Source organism: Acinonyx jubatus, chromosome B3 (genome assembly GCF_027475565.1).
Source record: "Acinonyx jubatus isolate Ajub_Pintada_27869175 chromosome B3, VMU_Ajub_asm_v1.0, whole genome shotgun sequence".
NCBI classification, from domain to species: Eukaryota; Metazoa; Chordata; class Mammalia; order Carnivora; family Felidae; genus Acinonyx; species Acinonyx jubatus.
The window spans coordinates 133,385,762-133,411,893 of NC_069386.1; the positions used below are offsets into that span (position 1 = coordinate 133,385,762).

Here is a 26,132-nt window from a genome sequence, read left to right on the forward strand (position 1 = left end):
AGGACACTGGGAAGCTGAGACAGGTCAGAGTGGGTCACGTGTCCTCCGATGCCAGTCCCTTGGGGAGCTTTAAGATACCCACTTCCTCTAAAGATGGACCTGGCTGGGCCCTGACACTCCGATCACAGGACCACTCTGGATTTGGGACCCCATCCACTCACTCCCAGTGTCTGGAACAGTCCTGAGACACACAGTCTGAGTAACGAACCACTACCAGCGCCCCACGGGGGTGGGAAGGCAATGAGGGGAATATGGGTGCTTTCGGCCCTTGATGTATAGACAAGAAGAACAGGTTCAAAACAGAGTAAATGACAGGTTTAATCCCCAAATATTGCAGTAACTGAGCAGTTATGAGCACGGACCACACTTTCTTCAGCTTTATTTGCTTACTCTTCATGTGTGTCTCTGGGGAGGGGGGCACGTCACAGTGCTGCAGACGGAGGCCCAGATCTTCTTCTAGATCCCATACAAGTATCAGCTCCACAGAGAGGCCAGCTCTGGCTCCCTCACCCAGCGGTGTCCCAGGACCCACTGTTTCCTCTGGAGCCCTTCATCTATGCCACGATGCATCTTTTTATTCTTTCTTTCCGCATGTGGGGGTTCTCCCACTAGAATAGAAACACATGAGGGCAGGATACTTGGCTGACTATCTAGTCACCTACTGGATCAGTTACCAGGCACAGGGCTGGGCACATGGCAGGCTCAAGGAAATACGGCATCCATTACACTAGAGAGGCTCTAGATGACAGATCGGCAAACCAGAGACTGAAAGCCAAAGCTAGCCTGTCACCTGCCGTTTGTAAATAAAGTTTTATTGGAACACAGCCAGGCCCAGGTGCTGACATATTGTCTACAGCTGCTTTCATGCCGCAAGGGCAGCATTAAATAATTATGACAGAGTTGGAAATATTTACTATCTAGGCTTTTGCAGAAAAAGTCTGCTGACCCCAGCTCTACGTGGCAAGTGATATCATTCTTTGATGTACCCCTAAGGGAAAAAAGGCCCAGGGAGAAGGGTAAAATAAAGGCACTAGTCCACACAGTACAGGAAACGAAAGTAAATCCACTGCACAAAAGGGGAACACAGAGACGTGCCTATCTCGGTCCTGGCACTGGGTAGAGACAGGGGAGCAATCTCCCCAACTGTGAACGACAGGCATAGGATACGTGTTCCTAGTGGCTGACACAAGCCAACACCAACCCTCTCAGTAAGAACCTGACTTTCACTCCAGCAGAAGCAACTAGAAGATGCCTGGCTCTAAAAATCACCTGACTTCAGAGACGTTAACAGGGAAAACCACAAGTGCACCTGAAAATCAACAGAGCATGGTCGTTATGGAGGGAAGGCTAGTGTCCCTGGCTCCCCGCCCCCCAGGTCCTGAAGAACCCCACAGCTCCTTGCGTGGATGGGGAAGCTGTAGGCCACACTGGACAAGGGAAACCGGAAAGCCAGTGTGGGGGCTGGAAAGAGGCCAGAGCCCCAGAGCCTGCTGCTCAACTGGTCCAGCTTAAAGGACCCCTGTCGAGTTATGCTTCTCATCTGGAAAGAACACGCACATAAAGAGAACAAAGCCCGCGCCGGCTCCCTGGCACGATGCCCTGAAGACCGCAGACATGAAATCGGCTTTGGGACGGATGGACGGACATGCTGAAAGTTATTCAACTTGCCTGAGCATAATAAACATTCCTGCATTGGCTCTATGAGTTTACCTACTCCCCAGCCTACATTTTATGGAAAACTGGCAACCTGTCATGAGAAGAAACACAGTCATGAGAAGACACAGAAACATGGAGCCTCATCCTCAAGACACAGGACACAGAGCCTGTGCCTGGCTGCAGACAGCTCCCAGGGCTGAGACAGAAACTGGCCCAGCACTTTGTAACAGGGAGGAAAAGGAGAAAACTTCCTTTCCTTCGTCTGGAAAGGAAGGAAACGTGGCAGTAAATTTCTTACAGGTAGAGGGGATTTGGGTAAAAATAAAAAAAAAGAGGGGCGCCTGGGTGGCTCAGTCAGTTAAGTGTCCGACTTTGGCTCAGGTCATGATATTGCAGTTAGTGGGTTCGAGCCCCACATCGGGTCCTGTGCTGACAGCTCAGAGCCTGGAGCCTGCTCCCGATTCTGTGTCCCCCTCTCTCTCCCCGGCTTGTGCTCTGTCCCTCAAAGGTGAATAAATGTTAAAAAAAAAATTCTTTTAATAAAAAAAGAAAGGAGGCTATGTAAGGTATGCTACTCTTAATATATTTTCCACAGACTTAAAGCACGTACTTTTTAAAAATCAGAGAAAATACATAATTAAAAAAAAATAGTCTCTTCCAGCCCACAATTTATAAGAATGCCTCCTGCTGCTATATAGTCATATGCAAAAAGACCCCTCCAGATCTTAGTCCCCTCACCCCCAGATCATTACATCATCCCAGTGTGCGAGAGCTGGGACCGGGGGGATTATGGGGATGTCCCAAACCCTGACAATGCAGCCTTGAGTCCTGGAGCCCCCCGCCTGGCTGGGAAGGCTGCTTGCACCCAGAAAGGAAGTGAAAACGGGCACACATTTTCAAAGTGTCTGCTCTCTGTGTTGCGTTAATGGGAAGAAAAAAGCTGTCCTGGGGATGAACAGCTGAACTTTATTCAAGAGGAGTGGCTTAAAGCCACCAGGAACGGATGGTGACAGGCAATCCCAGCAGGAGGGACTTTAAGAAGACACATCTGTTGACTCAGATGGAGACAGAACGGCCCGGTATTTCACTGCATCTGGTGATGGCGGGTTTCCCTTGCAGAGATAAATGCACGGCATGTCTGAGCACAGCACATGAGGACAATCAAATATCCTGCAAGGGATCCCTTAGAAAGCTGTGCTTATTTCAAAGACACGGTTACTCTGCTCCAAAGGTTTCTGCAACTTGCCTTAGAGATGCCTTCAGAACCACTAGAACATTCTTTTGAGCAGCCCCAACACCAGCAAATCCGTATCTTAGTGTCAGTTTCTGAAAGGGCCAAGGATCAGCTGGTGTCAGGAGAGTAGCTAAAAAAAAAAAAAAAGCTGAGCAGGGCGCCTGGGTGGCTCAGTCGATTAAGGGTCAGGTTCTTGGGTTTCGGCTCAGGTCATGATCTTGTGGTTTGTGGGTTCGAGCCCTGTGTCAGACTCCGTGCTGACAGTGCAGAGCCTCTTGGGATTCTCTCTCTCTCTCTCTCTCTCTCTCTCTCTCTCTCTCTCTCTCTGCCCCTCCCCTGCTCATGCACTCGCTCTCCCTAAATAATTAATTAATTAATAAAACTGAGCTTGTGGAGCCCCTCAGTCTCCTTACAGGATCCCCTCAAATGCCCCAAATAATGGCAGCATCCTAAAAACACCACCACCCTGTGACCATCTGAGGGACACTTGGGATCCAAAACATGCTCATTCAGTCCTCACCCCTGTAAGGGGGGACGCGGTGGGGTGACTGTGCCCACATGGACCTGCCTGAGGTCCCACAACTAGGAAGTGCTGGACCCTGTGTGACCTCTAACGGAGCACACATCCACTCAGTGGCTGCAGAAGCAGCAAGTAACACTGGGCCTCCCCATTTGGAAAAAAAAAAGACATGATAAAACAGTCAGCACTCTGGCCTTCAAAAAATAAGAGGGGCCCTTTCCCAAACCCTCACTTCCCTCAAGGGCCAATCACCCATTCCAGCATGTTCCTCATGCGTGTCATCTCTGTGGGGCCCCCAGGAAGTGCCCTGGGCGCGGAGAGCTTTCGGAGGAGTCCCGGAGCTTACAGTGGTCCGGGAGGATGAAGCCCCTACAATGACCCGGTGGAGTGGGGTTTTACCTCGTTCTCCAAGACTTCTCACTACTGAGCAGACCTCCTCCACCCTTCAGATCACATCATCCCTGCCCCCTCCAAAATAACACAGGGTAGCAGGGTAAGTGCGGCAGGACAGACGGCCGACGCCCTGTCCCAGCCGGGCCCCTGCGACAGCGGGAAGCCTGGTTACCTGACGTGCCGGCAGAGAAGTTCTTCAGCGAGGGCCTCTGGACCACGGTGTAGGACTCGCCCACCACAAACACCTTGTACAAAACAGCGTTGTGGTTGATGAAGTTCTGGACCACACAGGGTGGCTGGATGGCACTCAGGCCCTCCTGGTTGAACACGATGGCCATCTATAGAAACAGGGAGCCAAGAGCTCTGTCAGAATCCACCACCTACTCAGCCTTACCCAGGGGCACATCACCTGCCCAGATGCACCAAGAACCACCATCCCTGTGAACTGAGGACTCCCCAGAAAGAATCTCAAGCCAGGATGAGGGGAGTGAGACTCGAGAATGAACACCTGGGGGTCAATTCACTCCTGCTGTGGGGATTAGGAAATCCTGTACCGTCAGGCTGTCCACGTAGGGTTGAGCTGGCTGTGCACTGCCCAACTCCACACCGTAATCCTGGGAACGGGACCCCCGGTTGTATACTATTCAATCCTTACGACATCCTTAGAGATTCTTCCACAAAGATCCAGGAGAGGCAGGGAGTGTAAGGCATGTTATCATGCACCTTTTACAGATGGGGAAACTGAGGCCCTGAGCAGCTCAGTGGCTGGTTGGAAAGTGATGGAGCCCAGGCTGGGACTGGGTCTGCCCAGCACGAAGTCTTGGCCTCTCACACATTCAGTGAACCACATGGATGCTTGAGAAATGGGAACGTGCTGCTCTGACTCCGATGCCTGTGGGGACAAAGGTCCCCACTGAGAGGATCTGGTAGGGCCACGAAGGTAGGGAGGGCAGAGGCACAGCTGGAGAAAATCTCTGCTTTGGCTCAGATGCCAGAGCCGGGACCGTGACTAATCCCTTGCAGCCCAAAGGCCCCAGGAAGGAGCCACCAGATGCCCAGGACTATGGGCAGGAATGACGGAGCCTGGACAGCTGGCTGCCTGCACTGGCAGCCACCCCTGACGTCAACTGTCACAGAGCACCACCCCAACGTTCCTGGTGCTCGGCCGGGCAGGGCAGGAGTGGAGAGGCAGGCCACATGCAGAAACAAAAAATGTGTGCATCTGTGTGCATATGTGTGCACATGTGAGTGCATGCGTGTGCCGCAGCGACCGTCTCCTTAGACTTCTGACAAGGAAGAGAAAGCCCACAGGCGGCCTGGGAGCCAGGCGAGCCAGACACGGGGTTAAGTCCTAGCTCCAGCACCTGGCTGCATGAGGGCTGACAGGGGACTCGCCCTAAGCTCGTTTTCCTCACTTGTAGAACAGCAACAATAACTACCATGGGATAGATGCTGCAGGGGCACTTTGAGCTTCTGGCTTAGTGGTTTAACAAAGAGGTGGGGGGAGGGGGGGAGGATGATGATTTCACTGCCAAGCAAATCAGTGTGCATGCACTGGCTTAAAAACAAAACAAAACAAAAAACAAACAGCTCTATGAACAGGAAATAAAAAGAGAGTGGTTTGCCAAAACTAGTTGACTTTAGTTGAGCTTGGGATTCTGAGGGAGGGCTCAGGTAGACCTCAGTACAGGTAAGGACGGACCCTAATCAGAAAGCCTCACTTTTGGGGCGCCTGGGTGGTTCAGACGGTTGAGCATCCGACTTGGGCCCAGGTCATGATCTCGTAGTTTGTGAGTCTGGGCCTCGCATTGGGCTCTGTGCTGACAGCTCAGAGCCTCCAGCCTTGCTTTGGATTCTGTGTCTCCCTGTCTCTTTCTCTCTAACTCTCCCCCACTGTGCTCTCTCTCAAAAATAAAAAAATAAACATTTTTTTTAAATTAAAAAAAAAAAAAAAAGAAAGCCTCACTTTTCTGTTTAAAGCAAATTACGTCCACAGACCTGTCCTCCATCCTTGCTGCAACCAACATCCCCAGGCCCCCGTGAAACAGAGGAAGAGCCTTGCTCCCCAACGCCCAGGCTCATGCCATGGAGGGCACCCCACTCAAAGGGGCATCCCTCTGATGTTGAAGCCTGCCAGGAGGCAGGCAGCCCAGAGCACACACAGACTCCCTGGGAGTCTCCAGATCCCAATGTTGGATGCTCCTCCGTTCCCGATCTGGGGGAGCCCCTCCCTGAAACAGCACACTGTGGGTTGGGAGAAGTGGGGGGGGGGGGGAGACAGAGAGGTACCCATGTGTACATTTTGGAGCCAGACTCAGACAGCAAGACTGAGGGATGAAAGCTGCCCCCAAAGGCACTGACCCCATACGTTGGCAGGAGGGAACTCACTTGGACCTGGAACCCCCAGCAGGTTCCCTAATAGCAGCTGGTTCCCTAATAGCTCACCCGACAGGTGCAGAGCAGCACGTATGGCAACTCCCTCATTCCCCCGTGACCGCTATGCCATCCCCACGTGCAGACAGACACTCGGAGAGGCTGGGTAATCTGCCCCAAGTCCCACCGCTGGCAGCGCCCAGAGCCAGACCCGCTCCCAGGTCCACAAGATTTGAGTTCTCTTGTGAAGACAGAAGTGGTTTCTTCCCTGCAGGCTGACCTTTTCTGCATCAGGATGGTCTAATCACACTAATGATGATTAGAGTCATCCTTCCATCCAGAAAACTGCAAGGCACTGACCAACAGAGGAACCAGGTCCTAGTGAGAAGGGGCAGGTGGAAGGCTGGCAGGCAGGTGCCGAGGGGAATGTGGGCTCTGGTGACATGACTCTGGATGCTCTGAAGCATTCCGGCTCCCTCCCAGCGCCTGGCATGGAGCACATCCCTGGCCCAGAGCCCAGGCAGGCCCAGGCAGGGATGGCTCCCCAAGGGCAACCAGCCTTACGAGGCGGCTGACCTCTGCAGCAGGCCGCGATTTCCAGGGGCTGCCCCCACATTCCTTCCCACGAGCAGAGGCACACCCTGGGCCCAGCAGCTTCCGTCACACCATGTACCATATATCACACTGACACTTTCTATTTATAGGCATATAAGTGTCGCCACAAACATATGCCGGGGAGAAAGACCACCACGGAACTCTGCTTCCGGGCACTGCTGGGGGGCTGTCCAGGTTTCATCCTAAGGTCTCGGGGAGCACTTCTGACTGGGTCAGACTCTCCCCACGGGGCCCTCAGGATGGGCGCTGAGTCTACGGCCCAGTGCACCCTCCCCGGTGCCTAACAGGAAGGCCCCCAGGCCGGGCCGTGCCTGTAAGGGAATGAAATGCAGACAATGGGGTGGGGGTGGAGGGAAGCCTTGAGGACAATGTCCCAGTGTGGTTCCAAAGACAGCAAGGGCAACCCAATGGAGTCCCTGCCTGGCCACCTGCTCCCCTTACCCCCGGAAGGCCTCCTCTGCTTATGGTCCTGCACCATATCTCACCGGTGCTATGTCTCTGGGACTCGGTCTCTACCCCCCGGGGCAGGGTGCACATCCTGTGCGTTCTTCCCCGGGCACTGAGTGGGGCTGGGAATGCCCACGGGGGAATAAAGGAATGACAGAGAGGGTGGAGGAATCCCCACACACTGGCAAGTAGAGTGCCGCTGCCTCCCCCACTCCCTTCTAAATTCAGCAGGACTAGCCGGTCTGTGAGCAGCTGGCAGGGACACCACATCTCCAGTGAGCAGCACTCAGAGGGGCCTGGGGCAGTGGCTGGCACAGAGCAGGTGCCCCAGGGAACGATCGACACTGATGAGCCAAAGGTTGGAAAGTCGGACAGGTCAAACTGGGACGTGATATGACTTGCTGGGGCTCGCAGCGGGCAGGCAGACCCCTGGCACACCCATCTCGCCCCTGGGGACAGGACAGGCACGGGGAGAAGCTGGAGACCATGCACAAAGCCACAACCAGGAGCAGGACAGCGAGCTGGAGCAGCAGGTGTGAGATCTGGCACACAAACCCCTGCGGGCTCCCAGAGAGACACTGTGAGCTGGAAAGGTGGGGGCATAGGGGGAGATGGGGACACAGGGCAGTCAAAGCTTCCACTCACCTCATGAGAGTTGGTGCCATGAGCCACTCTGGTTTTGCAAACTATGGAGCAGGGAGAGAAAAGCAGAGAGAAATCAGTGAGGTTATTCTCCACAAAGCCTGACTCGCGGCACAGGGAGAAATTCTTGACCCTCCAGCAGCCCGTGGGGATGAGGGGCAGGTAGCAGACACGCGGACTCAACAACGGCCAGCATCTGCACTCAGGCGTCTGGACAGACAGTGCCAGGCCGGCAAAAGAGCACCCGCCGCCCACACCACCTGATGACCCGTGACCGCTGAGTGCTGCAAAGCCCTCCCTGGCGGCCAAGGCCTTCACGCACCCCAGGGAGCACAGACAGCCCCCCATCCCCACCCGGCCCGCGGCCCAGCCAGCCTGCCCAGCGGGGCCTGAGCGTGGTACGCACTGAAGGGGAATGCCAGGCCGTTCTTCTCCAGGAGCCTCATGGTGTCGTCTCCGCACAGGCTGGTGAGCTCCATGAAGGGTGGCGAGCAGATCCTGTCATCTGGGGACGGTGAAGAAGCCCACGTCAGCACGCCTGCCTACTAGCCCCCGGGCCCACTTCCTGTGACAGAGCCACCTCCCCGGGGCCACGCTCGACAGCCCTGCTCTCCTGAGCAGACACCCCCAAGTTCACAGCAAGTGCGCGTGCACGCGCGCGCACACACACACTGACAGTAACGGCAGCATATTCTTCAATTACATTTCTTTTTTCTTTTTTAATTTTTATTTGAGAGGGAGTATGTATGCATCTGTGCTTGTGAGCAGGGGAGAGGGGCAGAGGGCGAGAGAGAGAATCCCAAGCAGGCTCCACCCCAGTACAGAGCCGGACTCAGGACTCCATCCCATGACCCTGGGATCACGACCTGAGCCTAAATCAAGAGTCCGACACTCAACCGACTGGGCCTCCCAGGCGCCCCTTTAATTACATTTCCTAACGTTTCCATAATTACAAAACCAGTATGTGAGGAGTATAAAACTTGACTCAAAAAAAAAGTAAGAACCACAGGCGTTCACAGATAAGACTATGACAACAAACTTCTCAGCCTGAGGCGTATACATATTTTATGCACGCAGAACTTTACAAGAGGATCCTGTTTTGCGGCCCAGATTTTCTCTCAACAAACTATGAGCATTCTTCTGGTTCAATAGAGGCTTCTCCCACCGTGTGCCTCATCGGCTTAACAATGACTGCAGGAGTGGTGCCACGTGCTTAGCTCCTGGCACATGTCTAGCACCGTGCAAAGGACTTTGCATGCATCACCTCTGAAGTCTGCAAAATAATCCTTTGAGAAGGAAGCTGACGTCAGGGAGATTAAAGTGCATGCCCAAGGCTACACAAGCGTTCCTGTGCCTGGGGACACAAGGGCTCTCACCCTCTCGCTACCTAAAGGACACATCTCATCAGCCACCTGCCTGCCAGGTCTGGCCTCCTGACTCTCTCACTCCCTCTCTCCCTTTCTCAAGCACACTCCCCACCCTTCTCCAGCCTCCTGCAGACACACTCCAGCCCCGGCCTTGCCCCCCTGCCAACAGCTTCTCACACCCTGCCTTTCCTGAGTCCCCGGGCTCAGAGGGGCGCCCATCCAGTGGGTTCTCGGCATGTTTGGTTTCTCTGAAAAGCTCTGGATGCTGGGTCTGCTCTGCTTGTCCGGACGCTCCTGGTGCCAGGCACTGAGTTAGGCCAAGACAGATTATTTGTGGGATAACCAAAGGTGCTCTGACGCTCTCTACTGATTGCTAAATTACATTACCGGTTTGTTATTACTGCTTCTTGTCTACTCCCCTTCTCAGACCAGGCCAGCAGCTCCTCAGGAGGTGGTGGGACCACCCTGTACTTCTGGGCACAGAGGCCAGGAAAGGCCAAGCGTTAGTGAGGGGGTGGTGCCCCCCCCCCCCCAACTTGGAAACCAAACCAAAAGTAAACAAGCAAAGTGGCTTGTCTCCAGGAGCTTCTAGCTACTTGGCTGCCTAAGGTCCGTACATTAAACCAAGGTTTAAGATCCAGCCTCATAGAGCTCATAAAAATGAATGCCAAGAATTACACAGGGCATGTTAAAAATGTTTCTACCCGCCCCTCCTTCCCCACCCCCGCCCCAAGCCCAGGCTCCAAACTGGCGCAAAATTGTCGGGTGTTGGCAGATTTCAGGGGTTGCAGGACTTCTTGGGGACCACGGGAGGGTGGTCTGGGGGCAGCGTCTGCTGAGCCCTGGCAGACAGTGCTGCAGGCCTTCCAAACACAGAACTCCTTTAATCCTCAAATTGCTGTGGTGGTGTCTCCATGGGCAGAGGCCAAAACAGGCAGCCTGCCCCAAGTGACATGATGGTCAATGACAGAGGTTCAAAGGGCAGGCCAGGAAAAGAGAAGTCAGGAAAATCAGGGTGGGGACGTACTGGGGCTGCGTCCTGGCTCTCAGCTGTAAGCCACTACCTAAATAAGGCCCCATTTCTGCACCCCCAGCCTAGACTCAGAGCCGGGGTGGGAAAGCTTGTTGCTGCAAAAGCACAGCCCCTGCAGCCCAACCCGAACAGAATGCGACACTCAAGGCCTCAATCTGCAGTAGACAGGGGCTCACCTGGTTTGACTGGAGCCCGGAGCCCCCCTGGCCCACCCCCTCCCACAGGAAGATTCAGAGATCCCTGGAGCCCAAAAGGCCACCTCCTGTAAGAGCTTCCAGACTCCCCATCACCAGATTTTTCAGAGCAGATGCCTCTGCCTGGCCTTTAGATTTGCCTTGCAATATCCCTGTCAACGTCCCCTCCCACCCCAGCCCACCCAAACTTCTACATGTCACTGACAACAGCCAACTTCTCAATAAACTGCACTTGATATGTGCCAAACAACACAGTCTACACAGCAACTCAAGCCCCTTCACAAGAACCCCACGAGAAAGTACTGTCACTCCCATTTTACAGAAGAGGAAAATGGGGCACGGAGAGGCGAAGCTCCCTGCCCAGAGTTACAGAGTGAGTATGTGGTGTAGCTGGGGCGGGGCGGGGGGGGGGGGGGGGGGGGCGGTGCTCAGACCTGGGCAGTTGGCTCCCTAGTAGAAAAAGTGTCCATTCCATATTAGCAGGAGAAAGGACAAAGCTTTTATTGAGATGATCATCTCAACAGACTCAGAGAAAGCACTTGACAAAATCCAACAGCCTTCAAGATAAAAACACTGAGCAAACTAGGAATAGAGGGGAATTTCTTCACTGATTAAAGAGCATTTATAAAAACCACAGAAACATCCTACTTTGGGGTGAAAGACTGGATGCTTTCCGCCTAAGATCAGGAACAAGACAAGAATGTCTGTTCTCGCCACTTCTATTCATTCAATACCATACTGGGTGTTCTCGCCAGGGCAATTAGGAGAGAGTGAAATAAAAAGCATCCAGACTGGAAAGAAGAAGTAAAACTACCTCTACATGCAGGTGATATGATCTTCTCTATAGGAAATCCCAAGGAATCCACACACACAAACCCCAAAAACTATGAAGATAAGTCAGTTCAGCAAGACTGCAGAATAAAAGATCAACACACAAAAAACAATTATATTTCTACCTACTAGCAATGAACAATCTGAATGTGAAATTAAGAAAATAATTCTACTTATACTAGCATCAAAAAATAACAGCACTTAAGAAATAAATCTAACAAAGACTTAAATGCTGGAAAAGACAAAATATTATTGAAAGACATTCAGGAAGATCTCAATAGATGGAAAGACGTCCCATGTTCATGGATAAGAGGTTAAATATATTAAGCTGACAACACTCTCACACTGATCTACAGATTCAGCACAATCCCCATTAAAATCCCAGCTTCCTTTTAGCAGGAAGTGACAAGTTAATCTTTAAATTCATGTAAAAATGCAAGGGACCCAGAACAGCCAGTATTGAAATCCTGAAAAAGAATGAAGTTGGAAGACTCACACTTCCCAATTTAAAAACTTACAATAAAACTACAGTAATCATGCAGTATGGTAGTGGTACAAGATCCGACATACACATCAATGGACTAGAATTGAGACACCAGAAAGAGAGTCACCTGATTTTCCACCAGGGAGCCAATACAATTCAATAGGGAGAACAACAGTCTTTTCAACCAATCCAAAAACCGGATATCCATGTGTAAGAGAATGAATCTGGAACCCTACCTCACACCATACACAAGAATTGATTCAAAATGGATCATGATCTAAACTGAAGATCTAAAACAATAAAACTCTTAGAAGAAAACGTGAGTGTAAATCTTCATGACCTTGGATCAGGTAATGGTTTCTTAAGACACTAAAAGCATAAGCAATGAAAGTAAAAAAAAAAGACAAATCTGACATCATCGAAATTCAAAACTTTTGTGCTTCAAAGAACACTGTCAAGAAAGTAAAAAAGACAACCCACAGAATGGAGAAAAATATTTGCAAATCATGTATCTGATAATGGCCTAATATCCAAAACCTATAAAGAACTATTAAGAAATAAACAATAAAAAGATGACCCAAATTTAAAATGGGCAAAGGATTTGAATAGAAAGTTCTCAACATAAGACATACAGATGGCTGGTGTGCACGTGAAAAGATGCTCAACATCATTAGCCGTCAAGGAAATACACATCAAAACTACAAGGAGATCCTATTTCACATCTACTAATGGCTATAATCAAAAAGACAGGAAATAACAAGTGCTAACATTGCCAGTGGGAATGTACAATGATACAGCTGCTTTGGGAAACAGTCTGGCAATCCCACAAACAGTTAAACACAGAGTCACAGTGTGATTCCCAGATACGCAACCAAGGGAATGGAAACCTATGTCCACACAAAAACCTGCCCAGGAATGTTCACAGCAGCATTGGCAAAAAGTGGCAACAACCGAAATGCCCCTCAACTGACAAGTGGGTAAACAAGATATGATGTGCCCATTCAATGGGGTATCATTCAGCCAGAAAAAGGAAAGAAGTGTCAACACGGGCTACAACATGACCTTGAAAACTGTATGCTGAGCGAAGGAAGCTGGTCACAAAAATCCCATATTGTGTGACTTCATTCATATGAAATGTCCAGAATAGGCAAATCTGTCTACGGTGGTTGCCAAGGGCTGGCAGGGATGGGGACTGACTACAAATGGGTACATTTCTTTCTGGGATGAGGAAAATGTCCTGGCCTTAGATAACGGTGATGGTTGCACAATTTGGGGAAGATATTCAAAACTATTGAACTGCATGTGTACTTTAAAAAGGTGGATTTCAGGGGCACCTGGGTGGCTCAGTCGGTTAAGTGTCCGACTTCGGCTCAGGTCATGATCCCATGGTTTGTGAGTTCGAGCCCCATGTTGGGCTCTGTGCTGACAGCTCAGAGCCTGGAGCCTACTTCAGATTCTATGTCTTTCTCTCTCTCTCTCTCTCTCTCTCTCTCTCTCTCTGTTCCTCCCCTGCTTGCTCTCTCTCTCTCTCTCAAAAATGAACATTAAAAAAATTTTTTAATAAATTAAAAGGTGGATTTTATGGCATGTGTACTGTATCAACTAAAAGGAAACAACAAGAAAAATTCCCCAGCAGCAGCAGCTGCCATCTCTCAAGTGCATACTCCACGTACAGCGTCTCTTTTAAACCTGCAGCTCCCCCTGCCTCACCTCCCGTCGTCAGGTCCCGGGTGAAGTCAGACAAGGCCAAGGCAAGTGCTTCCCCCAGAGATGTTTGGGGTCCAGAGGAAAAGCAGAGACGAGACATTTCCAGTGAATGGGCCACATCTAGCATTAGGCCAGACAGCCCCAGTTTTCTGAAATCTCAGGCTGTGATGTGAAGCGGGGCCCAAGAGAGGTGGCACCAGGAAGGAGGGGCACACGCACACCGTCACGGTCTTCCCCCCTTCTCCCAACTTGGAGCCTGCTGACCGCACTCTGAGCAGTAGGCACCACGGGGTGCCCACCCTGCTCTCGCTCCAGGGGTAGGTCTGGGACTGAGACTGGCCAATCACACTGCCAAGAAGGACCCATAATCAGAGCTCAGTCACCAGCAAGAGGCAGCACCAGGTGAAGGCAGTCTTGAGCCTGCAGGGCAGAGGCTGGAAGGGACAACTGTCCACACCAGGCCATGGCTGCTCCACGCCCCAGGCCTGTTCCTCTCTGGACTCGAGTACAGGAGACGACGATGTCTTTACTGCTTGAACCAGGATCATCCTGCGTGTCCGGGAAATCACACTGAATTAGAAACGACTACGGTTCCTATTTTGGGGTCAACAACCATTCGTCACCAGTGGCAAGATAGGTGTTGTGTTGGGGCTCTGCTAAATCATAGGAGCCAGAAATACAGGACTTAACAAACAGACGTGCCCACCCGCACGGAGCTTACATTCCCAGACAGTAAAGCAGGCTGGTAAGCGAGACGCACCCCTAGATGGTGCTGGCGGGGTGCCGCAAAGGGGTGCCAGCAGAGCAGGGGCGAGGTCAGGGAGCAAGGTCTCGCTGAACAGAGACAAGGGAAGGTGAGCAGGTGGCAAAGGCGATGCATCTGGGGTCAGCGTGCTCCTGGGGGGGGGGGGGGCGGGGAGGGGGAGCAGGCCGCGACAGCATCAGAGCCAGCGCCCTGATGGCAGCTGGCACGGCGGCCCCGCCTCACGGGGCATGGCAACAGCAGAGGGTTCCGCCAGTTCTCCCGTGGGAAACTCGCAACATCGAAAGCAGCTCTCCTCCCCAAAGAGAGACTGAAGACTTTCTAGAAGTCAGCCCCGGGGGCCCAGGAGGCTATTTCTGGTTCCCAGAAAAAGGCTACTGTTGCTTATTTATCTATCATCTTTATTTCTGGATGGGAGCGGGAAAGAGGCTTTTTTTAGTCGGATGGTGGGTTGTGTTCTGTTCAGAGCCGAAACGTTAGCCCCTGGGAAACTGCAACAGCGCCGTCCTCCCTCGTCTGCCACCCTCATCACAGAATGTGAAGCTGGAGGCCCTCAGAGATGAGCGAGTCCCAGCCATGTGTCCACACGTCCGAAGAGGAAAGAGAACAGTTCAAGGCCACACACAAGTTACCGGCAGCCCAAGGGTGAGAGCCCAGGCGTCTTGAGTCACACCCGGCCTCACTCTGCCAGGTGGCCACGCTCTTTATCTGACTACAGGCAGCTGCTACAGAACTACCAAGAAGGTAAAAGGCCAATGACAAACAGGTGGCTATAAGAGGACAGCTAGGGGTAAGACAGCACTCTGAAGCCTGACTTTGAACCTGGGGTAAATTGCTCATCACCTGTAACCTTTGGCAAGTCGACTAAACTCTGCTGGGCCCTACTCTCCTCATCTGTAAAATGGGAGCACTGTCTCCCTGGAGGGTTGTCGGGAGCCCTGGTACGTAACAGGTACCCCACAGTGGCAAGGCCAGCTGGAGACACCCAAAGGGGAGCAGGCCGATGCTGCACGTGGCCACTGGTCCATGTCCGGCCTCCTGGGGCGTGTCGGGTGCCGGGCCCCGACCTCACTTGCTCTCTCGTGCACCCAGCGTGGTGCTGGCAGAGCAGTCTGTCCTCCCGTGGCTGCAAAAGACATCTTGGCAGGACCCTGGTGGTGGTGGGGAGACTGGACACAGCTGTAATGGGACCCTGTCCTGGTTCCCTTCTCTTGGACAGGTGTCATTTCTTCACCCAGGCAGTATCTGATGCAAAGACCACCCAGGCGCAGGGACAGTCTCCGAGGACATGCAGGGCTGGAAGCCTCTGAAGCTTCTGTGGCGGGCAGGGCCCCACGAGTGAACAACGCCCAGGAGTTAGGGCTGGGCAGAGGGGAGACAGGTGGCAGACAGCCAAGGGAGGGGACCCAGGGGGCCAGGAGCCTGCTGTGTGGCCCGGAGCAGTGGGACGACATCAGGAAAGTGTGCCAGAGGAAATACCTATCTTTGCCAGCTCTTGTCTCCCTCTCTAGAAGGTCAGTTCCACAAGGGCAGGCAGGAGCTTCTAGGTTTTGTTCACAGCCATAGCCCAGTGCCTAGAACACTGCCTGGCACATAGTAGCTGCTCAACAAACACTTGCCGAGTGAGTGATCTGACCTGTGGCGTGAAGGGGTCACTGTTGCCTAAGGCACAAGGCTGGCTCCTCGGGCATCCGGGGCACATCTGGACAGACACAGGGCATGCGGTCGGCGTGTCAGGGTACCACCTGACCCATGTTCTGTACCTAGCCCGTGCACAGGCCTCATGCCATCATGTCGTCACACCCCTCTACCTCCGGGCTTGTTCCACTTGGAAACAAGAAAGCAGTCACATACATCCCTGCTCAGCCTGGCCTTGCGCCCTCTGAAGGACATCCCGTGCACAAGCATCCTCTTTACCTACTTTGCTACGACTGTGATCGGACTTGCCTTCTTAATTCTGATTTTCCCAAACACTGTTGCTGCCGCTGTCTTCCCGTGACTTCGCGTACCCTGGTTACCTGACTGGTGACGTTTCCCCTGAAGTCATTTACATTTGTGCCAATGTTTCTCCACCAGACGTGGCTTCGATGAACGTGTCTCACATAAGGATTTGTGCTTGTGGTAAGCCACTTCCATTGGCCAAATTCCCAGAAGTCACTTTCGGGGTCCACGGAATCGTCGTTTCTGCAGTAGCTGTTGTGCAACACTGAGCCGTTTCCCAAGAGGACTGCAGGTCTTCGCTGTGGCACCACCGGCAGTGAATGGTCTCAACCGTGCCCTCTCAGCCCTGGGTAGCCCTACTTTCAGAAATCTGGGAAGTGCCTTTAGGAAGGAGGACAGTGGGTGACGTGGGCAACAATGCCATCGCTGCACATATGGTCACTCGGGGGCCAGCGGGCCGCCTGGAACAGTGAGGAGGGCACGGAGACAGTGAGGCTGGCGTGGGGAGTCACTAGAGCAAAAGCTCTGAACTGAGGCCTGGAGACCAGTGTGCAATCCCAGCGGCTTCCCTGGGCCCCGGGCTCCGGACCGGCAGAATAGGAGTCATAACGAGCCGGCCCTGTCCACACGCTGGCGCCGCGGTGAGAACCGAGGACACGGAAAAAGTGCCGTGGAGCCCGCACAAGGCCAGGCAAAGGAGCCGGCCGTTCCAAGGGCCCCGTCCTGCCATCTGTTCACACCTTCCTCGCACAGCTCCGGGCCCAGGTGCCACCGTGAGCCGGGTGGTGGCAAGGGCCCTTGGCCGCCCCCTGCTCCAGACAGGGACAGAAGCAGAGGCAACAGAAGCACCCCAACCCCGTGGCGTGCAGGAGGCAAGGCCAGGAGAAAGTGCGTGACTCGGAGTTCCAGCCAGCCGACCGGGGCTCCCCAACCCATGGGAGAGCTGGGGTGCCGACGGGGCAGCGCCCCCAGGCCGGGCGCTAGGAAGCACGTGGCTCAGGAGGCAGACCTGTAACTGCGTCCTGGAGAGACAGGGAGGGCTCCACAGGAGGAGGCCACGCCCGTGGGCCCTAGCCAAGGCGGGAAGAAGTTTCCATCTGGACAAACCCTCTTGCCTCAGCCAGAGCTGCCGCACCGACTCAGGTCCACCTTGCGGGCAGAACGTTGGCTCTGGGAGGGCAGGGGCTTCCTCCATCGCGTTCACGGCCTGACCCCAGTGAAGGGGCGGATGAGTGAACCAAGCAGACACTGGCCTGGGCTCCCACCTCTCCCAGCCCAAGAGAAGCAGCCCCTATCAAAACTCGGTTCCCACAGGACCAGCAGCATCTCGTCCCGGGGGCCTGCACACCACCCCCAGATGCTGCCTCTCAGAGCCGGGCTCTGTCCTGCCTCCCTGAGCCACTCCCCATGCCCAGGGGCCCAGGTCCCAGGGTGGGACATGGTCTTATGCAGCACTGTCACTGGCAGAGCAGGCACAGGAAAAGGTTCAGGGGCAGAAGGGTCGGGTTCCCACTCCATCTTCTCAGAGCTGAGGAAAAAACAGTGCCCTGATGTCCCAGGCCCGGAGCCTTGCACATGCTGGTCCCCCAGCCCACCAAATCCTTTTTCCTAGCCCTTTCTCGGCCTGATGAACTCCTGCCTGTCCTCCTAGCCTGGTCAGGCCACCTTCTGTGCATCTAGGAAAAGGGCCCTTCTGCTGGCTCATCTCTTGGTGACTAATGATGTGCCGCACTTGGCACAGACTGGGCGCCCCTGGACGGTCCGCCGGAGACACAGGCTACCTGGGTTTGAATCCCAGCTCCACCTCATGGGAGCTTTGTGACTCTGGCCAAGCAACTTTATCTCTCTGCCTCAGTTTCCTCGCTAGAAGATGAGGGCAACAGTACCTACTTCACAGGGCTGTCCCCCACCCCCCATGAAATGGTCCGTAAGTACAGACTATATGTCCATACCTCGCCATAGTTGCAACAAACCTTTTTTATTTGACAAGAAATGAACTGTGACTGATCCAGCTAAATTACAGATTACCAAGCGTGAGTGGCAGAAGTGAGGTGTGTTGGGGAAGGGAAGGCAGATCATATGCCAAATACATACCCCGACATGTCCACCATGACGCTCAGGGCCAGGGCAGTCATGGAAGACTGCCTGGAGGAGACGGTTACCACACATGGGGGCCCAGAAAGCAAAACGTGACAGCGATGATGAGCATCGATTCTGCAGCTGAGAGCCAGCCCAGTCCCTGCAACCTGTGCCACCCAGGCCAGGCCAGTGACCCTCTCTGATCCTTTCCCTCATCCGTAAAATGGGAAAGTAACACTGCCCACCTCCAAGCTGTTACAGACACTTGGTGAGGCCATATGCACGACGGGCATCTGAAAACACGTGAGAACCAGAGTTAGCCCTGTTTCTCTTGACATACCACCCTCCTCAGGGCATCTCTGCAGGCGCTTTCCCTCTGGGAGGGGAGGCACCACCCCAGGGTCGGGCAGCTACAGTGGCCTCAGCCAGTCCTCCTGGGACACTGACCAAACAGGTGCTGTGGACGAGCACTGGGGCTCCTTCCCAGCTGCCTGACTCCATGATCCTGGAGTCTGTGAATCAGGGAACCCCCTTCTTGGTACCTTCACCCCCATTACCATCTTCTTCCCACAGCTTCTGCTCTACCCACAAACCGCTGGACTTCTGGCACCTCGCCCGCCTTATTCACCGTCTAACCCAAACCACACCTCGCTATCAGATCCTGGGTCATCTTTCTAAAGCTCCCACGTGTATACTGAGGCTATTCTCAGCTCAAGAATTGTCCATGGCTGACTCAAGTGGAAGTCCAAAGCCCTTCCAGGCTTCTGCAACTTGCCCCTGCTTACCTTCCTGTTACGGGTTGGACTGTGCTCCCCCACAATCCATATGCTGACGTCCCAACCCCCCGTTCCTCCGAACATGACTATATTTGGAGACGGGGCCTTTAGAGAAGTGATGACGTTGAAACAAGGTCATCTGGGCGGGCCCTAATCCAATCTGACTGGTGTCCTTATGAGAGGAGATTAAGACACAGACACGCACAGGGGGATGACCATGCGAGGACACAGGGAGAAGGCGGCCACCTACAAGCCAAGGAGCCAGGCCTCTGAAGGAACCAGCCCTATGACACCTCGATCCTGGCCTTCCAGCTTCCAGAACCATAAAGTTCTGCTGTTGAGGCTGCAGGTCTGTGGTGCTTAGCTGGGGCAGCTCTAGCCAACTAATGCACTTCCCAAGTCCTCCCGCAACACAGAACCCAAGATCCTTGCCAGCTAAACCCTGGCTCCTGGCGGAGCTCTCACTGTTCCCCACACTCACCTCTGGGATGCCCCTCCTCCCACCACTTGGCGACGACCCACTCATCCAGTTCCCCTGTGCCCTCGAGAACAAGTGGTCTCCCACTGATACCACCTCCTGGCAGTGCCTCACCCAGAACCTTCCACCAGCAGCCTCGCGTGTTCCAGCACCACCGCTCTCCTGCCCTGCTATCTTGTCTGACTGCTCATGTCTCGGACCCTGTTGTATTTCCACAAGTTTGGGGTTTGACTCAGGAACCAGGCAGTACGTTCCTTGGGGTCAGGATCCAGCCTTCCCCCCCTCCAGCACTCCTCTGAGGTGGCAGCAAGAAACATCTCTCTGGCAAGTGCGCATGTGTGAGATGAACCGGGAGACAGAATAGAAGTGAGCTATGAGCACTGGAAACAACACAGAAGGGGAAGCTGGGAGCCAGCACAAAGGGGGTGGCCTGCAACTCCCCAAGCGGCCACTATGTGGCGCCGCTGGTCTGGGACAGCCCTGATGACTGGCATTGGGCTGGAAGGGGTAAAGCCCTGAGAGCCTGGCCTGCCAACCTGCAGGCGCCACTGTCCATGACTCATTTAGTGCTTGACTGTCCAAAGTCACTTTCCCTCTGCCGGTAAGCTGTTAGGGGCCAGAAGCCACATGCTCTGGAGTTCTAGGCAGGGAAAGATGCTCCGAGCCGAGCATTCTGGGTAAACCAAATTTCAGCCTGACAGCAGCTCTGAAGATAACCCGAAGGGCTCTTCGGCTCATGGTGATGGCAGCCCCCCTGTAACTTGGAACAGTCGAGTCACAGGCATGTGGGGGTGGGAGAGCTGCGACAGGCCCATGGCTGAGAGGAAGTGGATGTGGGAACCGGTCTCTGATCTGGAGCTGAGCCTGGGCCTGCAGAGGGCATCCCCGTCCTTGGCACGACTTCCTGCTGTCACTGCCCAGAGCACAGTGTCCTGTCCACCTGGCCTGGCCAGGAAGGGCTCCGGCACTATCTGAGCAACCGTTTGCCCTTCCCCAGACAGCACTCCGTCCTCACCTCTCCGCTCTCCTGGGCGAGTCCTCTCCTAGGACGTCCTCACTGCACATGTCTCCAACCACCTGCCACCCCTCCATCAGCTAAGTCAGAGTCTGTTCTTCCTTGTGGCCGATTCCCGCCAGTTATGCCTACGAATGGTCCCTTGAGCTGTCCTCTCTGTCCCCGAACACCTACTTCCCCAGTTCATTCTGCACTGTTTATGGCAGGTGACTCACCTCTCCCTGTACCCTGAGGGCCCCTTGGATTTGCTGGGGGGGATTTGAGTTGCGCTTCAAAAGGGTGGAAACAATTGGACGGCAGTGACATCATCGTGCGTATCTTCAGACCATTCACAGCCTCGGATGAGATGAAACCGAAATAATAGGTTTTGTTTGGTTTAAGACCAGTGCAGCCCTCAAAGCCGGCATGCCCTGGGGATGTGGGGACTGGGCAGCCTGACTCATGGAAACCACCTGGAAATCTGCCGGGACTCCGGGTCAGTCCCAGGAGAAGCGGTTCCTCACCCTCCTAGCCGGCCCCTCGTAGCCTACGGGCATACGCACTAGTGGGCCAAGTGCCTGGGTTCCGATCCTAGGGCCCCTGGCTCACCCTGAGCTGCTTCTCCGTGCCTCAGTTTCCACATCTGCAAGATGGGGATAACAGCGGCAGCTACCACACCAAGGACCACTGGGAGGACTAAATAAGACACCGTGAGTTACCGTGCCGGGACCGCAGGTAGTAAGCAATAAGCAGCAGGAGACATGGCTTCACTGCTGTTACTAGTCACAGCTGGGTCTGCCCTCCTTCCTCCCCGAGGTCCAGCCAACACCCCAGGGTCCAGGCCGAACCTACGACAGAGCTGAGGGCTCCTCAGGAGCTAGCACTGTCTCAGGACTACGAGGCATAGGGCAGGGGTGCCCTCTTCCAGCACCTGCTGTGGGACAAGAGAGGAAAGAGGGCCCTGCTCACACTGCCCGGGCACTGAGGAGCTCAGATGGGGCCAGAGGGCAATCGAAGCTGACAGGGAGAGCGGCCCACAGGGAACCGCGTCCCTGAAAGGCAGGCGGGACTGGGGGCCGCTCGTCAGTCCAGTTTATCCCGCGCAGCGGAGGGAAGGAAGGGCGTGACACCTCAAAGGGCCTGGGAGGACAGCGGGTGTGAGGGAAGGCCCGCCAGGGCTCCTTCTGCCCAGGTCACCGACCACACAGACCAGGCCGGGGCCGGGAGGCCAACGGGCACAGGGTCGGGCCCGGGCGGCATTCCCCCCCAGGACGCCCGAGGGGAGCAGCAGGGGAAGTGAGGGGAGAAGTGGCACCTCCTGAGAAGGGGGGGCCTTGTGCCGTGAGGCGGAAGCTGGGGTGAGGCAGGCCCGGCAGGAGCGACGGGTGGAAGCCTTGCCTGTACCTCCCGCCACACCCACCCCTGAGCTCTGGACAAAACAGGTTTCGCTCAGTCTCTCACACAAGCTCCCCCCTCTGGGCTCACGGCCCAGCACGTGCCTCCCAGTCCTGGTACCCAGCCACCCCTGACAGGACTGGGGGACCGCCCTGCTCACCTCAGTACGCGTGGGGCCTGTCCGAGAGCCGAGAACGCTGCAGGCCGCCCTGGCTATGCTCTGCGGAAAGCTGCGCGGGCCTGCCACGCGGCTCCCGAGAGGTGGACCCAGGCAGGCGCACACAGCCCAGTGCCAGGTCTCCACTCACGGGATTCCCCTGGCAGCGCTACGCACAGATCACGACCGTCACCTCCACTGTGCACGGAAGGCCACGGAGGCCCCGGGAGGGCACGTTCTGTCCTCGGGGCCGAAAGCCAGGATGTGGCAGAGCCAGCTTCCACGCAGGCAGCCTGGCCCCACAGCCATGCCCTCAGCGCGGCAGCCTGAGTGGAACCTCACTGCCCTCCTCTCCTCAGTCCCACTGAAGGTCTCTGGGCCTAGAGGGAGTCAGAGAGGCGTCACGCCGGGTACGCGTCCCCAACACTGTGTGACTGGATATCCCAGGCTGCCTGAGTGTGTGCGACCTTGAGGAAGTTCCTCACCCCCCCATGCCTTGGTTTCCTGGTCTGTAAAATGGGGGTAAGAACAGTCCTCAGTCCTGTCCGTGGGCCTGCTGCCGGGATCGAACGAACTGACCTACAGACACGTCAAACAAAAACTGGCACACGGAGTGACAGATTCCGCCATCCCTCCACCTTGAGTACTGGTGCGGTTACTCGAAGGGCTGCCATTTTAAAAAGTCTAAGATCACCTCAGTGAGCCCAGCACTGCTCTGCATGGCCCGACAAGGCCCCTGGGGAGAGGGAAAAACAGGGAGTGGACGTGGAAGAACATCGCGCCTGCGTTTTCCTGCCTGGAGACAGTGCCGTTGACGCCGAGCATTAAGGGAGATGGAGCCTCCTCGTCCATCTGTCCACCGAGACGGAACTGGGACTCTTAAAGCGGACCGGCAGCCAACATGCGGGCCATCTCCCAGAGGGCCACCACTCTCCCCTCGCAGAGCGCTCGGCTTCGAGCAGCATCCTCAGGCTCAGAAGACAAGGTCAGATGTGAGCTGTCAGTCCCCAGCGCAGGATCAGAAAAACAGCGACGTCAGCAACGGGCCGAGAGAACATGAGACAGACGACACGTTCGCAGGCCTGACAGTGTTCTCAGCCACGGCCAGAGCTTTCTGAGGCAGCGGAGTGAAAACCCCCTGGCAGTCTTCTCCAAAGGTGGCCTCGCTGACATGGGTCCTTGACTTGACTGTCGTTTGGGGCCGGGGGGTGGAGGGCACTCTTCACCAGCGGCTGCAGCCCCTACCCTGCTCCCTGGAGGCTCTGAGGGCCCCAAAGGCCTTGCCGCAGCTGCTGCCTCCCTGCCCGCAGCTTGAGCCTCGGGCTCTCTGGCTACAGGTGAGTTGTCGGGGTGGTGGCGGGAGGAGGGGGCAGACACTGGAAGATGTGGAATCAGCCCGAAACTGAGGGAGGGGGGTTGCTTGTGGGCAGGGACAGAGAGAAAGAAATGCCACAGCTCGGACATCTCCCGGTCTGACACGGCCCTGGTCAGCTGGATGAGCAGTTTCCTCCCATCTGACTTAGCTAATGACCTGCTTCATCTCCAGGGCCCAGAGTGCTGTTTGCACTGGGACGTTCACAAAGCCCCGGAACAGAGGAGCCAGACACGGGCCCAGGCAGAGACACGGACATTCCTGAGCCCTACTCCAGCTGATGGAAACGGCTGCTGGCAAAATGTGGATTAACTCCATGGCAGCTGTTTCCAGTGATTTATGGCCCCTTCCGGACCGAGGCAGACACCCGCTGCCCCCACTCAGCTCCAGCTCCCAAAATGCAGCAGCCTTTTTTTGTTTTCAAGACGTTTCAAAAATAATGTTTAAAGTGCTCTCTCTGGCAGCTCATATTCTAAAAGCAGAACAGAAAATGTTAGCTTGGCCCCAGTGCAAAGATGAAGCTTCCATCGATGAAACAGTCTATATTTTAAACAAGGAGACAACTTCCTTAATCCAGAAAGGATGGTAACCAATCAGGAAGAAGAAGACCACCAACCCAACAGAGAAGTGGGCAAATGAAGAGACTCACACATAGAAGAAATGCAAAGGGCCAATAAGCATATAAAGAGATGCTCTATCAGGGATGCCTGGGTGGCTCGGTCGGTTAAGCGTCCGACTTCGGCTCAGGTCATGATCTCACGGCTCGTGAGTTCGAGCCCCGCGTTGGGCTCTGTGCTGACAGCTTAGAGCCTGGAGCCTGCTTCAGATTCTGTGTCTCCCTCTCTCTCTGCCCCTTCCTCTCTCTCCCTCTCTCTTAAAAATACATTAACATTAAAAAAAAAAAAAAAAAGAGAGATGCTCTATCTTGTCAATGACGGAAGAAATGCCCCTTAAGATAGGTATCATTTCCCTGGACGATGGGCATAGGAGAGTGACATTTACTCAAACTTTTTGAAGAACAATCCAGCGGTACCTGCCAATGTGAGCAATGTTTACAAAAATCTCTCTCTGAGGAATTCTACTTCTAGGAATTAATGTTAGAGAAATATGCAAAAATCTATGTTTACTACAGCCCGGTTGAATAAAAAAAAATTAAACTGGAATGTCCTTATGAGCTTAATATAATCAAGCAAATTATGAGTCTATCAATCATGTGCTGAAATATTATGTTGCCACCAAAAAAGAGCCAAGCAGACCTATCTCCCTCCTCTTTCATGGGCCATGGAAAGAAGCCAAGATACATACTAAGTAGGGAAAAAAACAAGCTTTATGAGAACACGTGTAGTCTGCTTCTGCTTCTTTTCTTTTTTAAAGTACGTACATATATTTGTACGTGTATGAGAAGGGTCTAGAAGGGTGGATTCCACACCATTAAAAGCAGCTGCCTCTGGGAAGTGAGTCACCAACAATCAGGGCCCTGCCTGTTGATATGGAGGGAATTCAAGGTCAGGTTTGTGCAGAGTTGGAGGTGAGCGGCGCCCAGTCTGGGGATTCTTAAAGTGTGGTGGGCGGGGCAAGCCTTTCACCAGAAGCCCTACAGAGAGGAGGAGGGGGGCCTACAACCGATTAGGGGGGGAAAGCCGAATACTGCCATATTCCATTGATTCTAAGACATGTGTTTTTTCTTTTTTCTTTTTCTTAAATTTTTTCAAGTGTTTATCCATTTTGAGAGAGGAGGAGAGCGAGCAGGGGAAAGGCAGAGAGAGAGAGAGAGAGAGAGAGAGAGAGAGAGAGAGAGAGGTCCAAGCAGGACCCACACCATCAGTGCAGAGCCAACACAGGGCTTGAACCCACAAACCATGAGATCATGACCTTAGCTGAAATCAAGAGGCAGACACTTAACTGACTGAGCCACCCAGACGCCCCTAAGACATATGTTTTTTCATTTTCCATCTCGGAGGTTGAGATGTGTCTCATCATTGATGCTGTATCACAATTTAATTAGCACTTTCCCCCTATTTGTGGGATATAAACTACCACTATATCTTACCATCAGTGGTGAAATTCATCACACCACCCTCCAGAAGACTCGAGAGTCAAACTGACACATTAAAGGCTCTGAGAAGTCCTGTGGCAAAGAACTTTCTCCAACGCAATCCCCTTTCTTCCTCCTTAATTCTCATCTTCACCTTTCTCTTTACTTACAAATGAGAATATGCTAGGGCTCCACGAAGTGCCCTCTTATGGATGTCTGCAAAGGCCCTGGTTTGAAGAGGGGCATGCTTATTTTTAAAAATTCGATATGATGACCATTTGGCAAGTACCACAGTAGCAACACTTGTCATCAAGAACCATCAATGGTTCTAAAATAGCAGGAAAAGTATGACGAGAAACAGGGTGTCTGCAAAGGTTATAAGGTCTGCAAAGTTATAAGATAACTGCTAATTACAGAGAAAAATAGAAACGAACAGTAGAGAAACGTGACACACAGCACTCCGACCAAATGATCAGTTAACCAGATAGAACACACAGAACGTCATGGCCTCCTGATAGACAGGATGTGCAAAGGAGGGCACGGCATTGCTGGTGTGGCGTTCCTGCCCAAAATGCAGAATGTCAACCGAATCCCGTTAACACTGGAAAACATCTGATAAACCCAAAGTGAGGCTGGCAAAATAAAT

At 53.9% G+C, this 26,132-nt stretch overlaps 1 protein-coding gene and 1 long non-coding RNA gene across 6 annotated transcripts in view; both read right to left on the minus strand.

The window, feature by feature from the left end:
* Nucleotides 1-26,132, minus strand: part of ITPK1 (inositol-tetrakisphosphate 1-kinase) — a 178,769-nt gene that overhangs the window by 12,091 nt on the left and 140,546 nt on the right. For all 5 annotated transcript variants that reach the window (XM_053224865.1, XM_053224864.1, XM_053224863.1 and 2 more), the window contains 3 exons: nucleotides 8,287-8,385; nucleotides 7,884-7,924; nucleotides 3,976-4,141 (listed from right to left, as the gene is read on the minus strand). In XM_053224865.1, the coding sequence (XP_053080840.1) occupies nucleotides 3,976-4,141; nucleotides 7,884-7,924; nucleotides 8,287-8,385 (306 nt within the window). The remainder of the gene's footprint in view (nucleotides 1-3,975; nucleotides 4,142-7,883; nucleotides 7,925-8,286; nucleotides 8,386-26,132) is intronic.
* LOC128316108 (uncharacterized) lies at nucleotides 12,154-20,340 on the minus strand. Its single transcript, XR_008299622.1, has 2 exons — nucleotides 13,333-20,340; nucleotides 12,154-13,285 (listed from the first exon to the last, which is right to left on the minus strand). It is a non-coding gene; the product is annotated as an uncharacterized LOC128316108 (long non-coding RNA).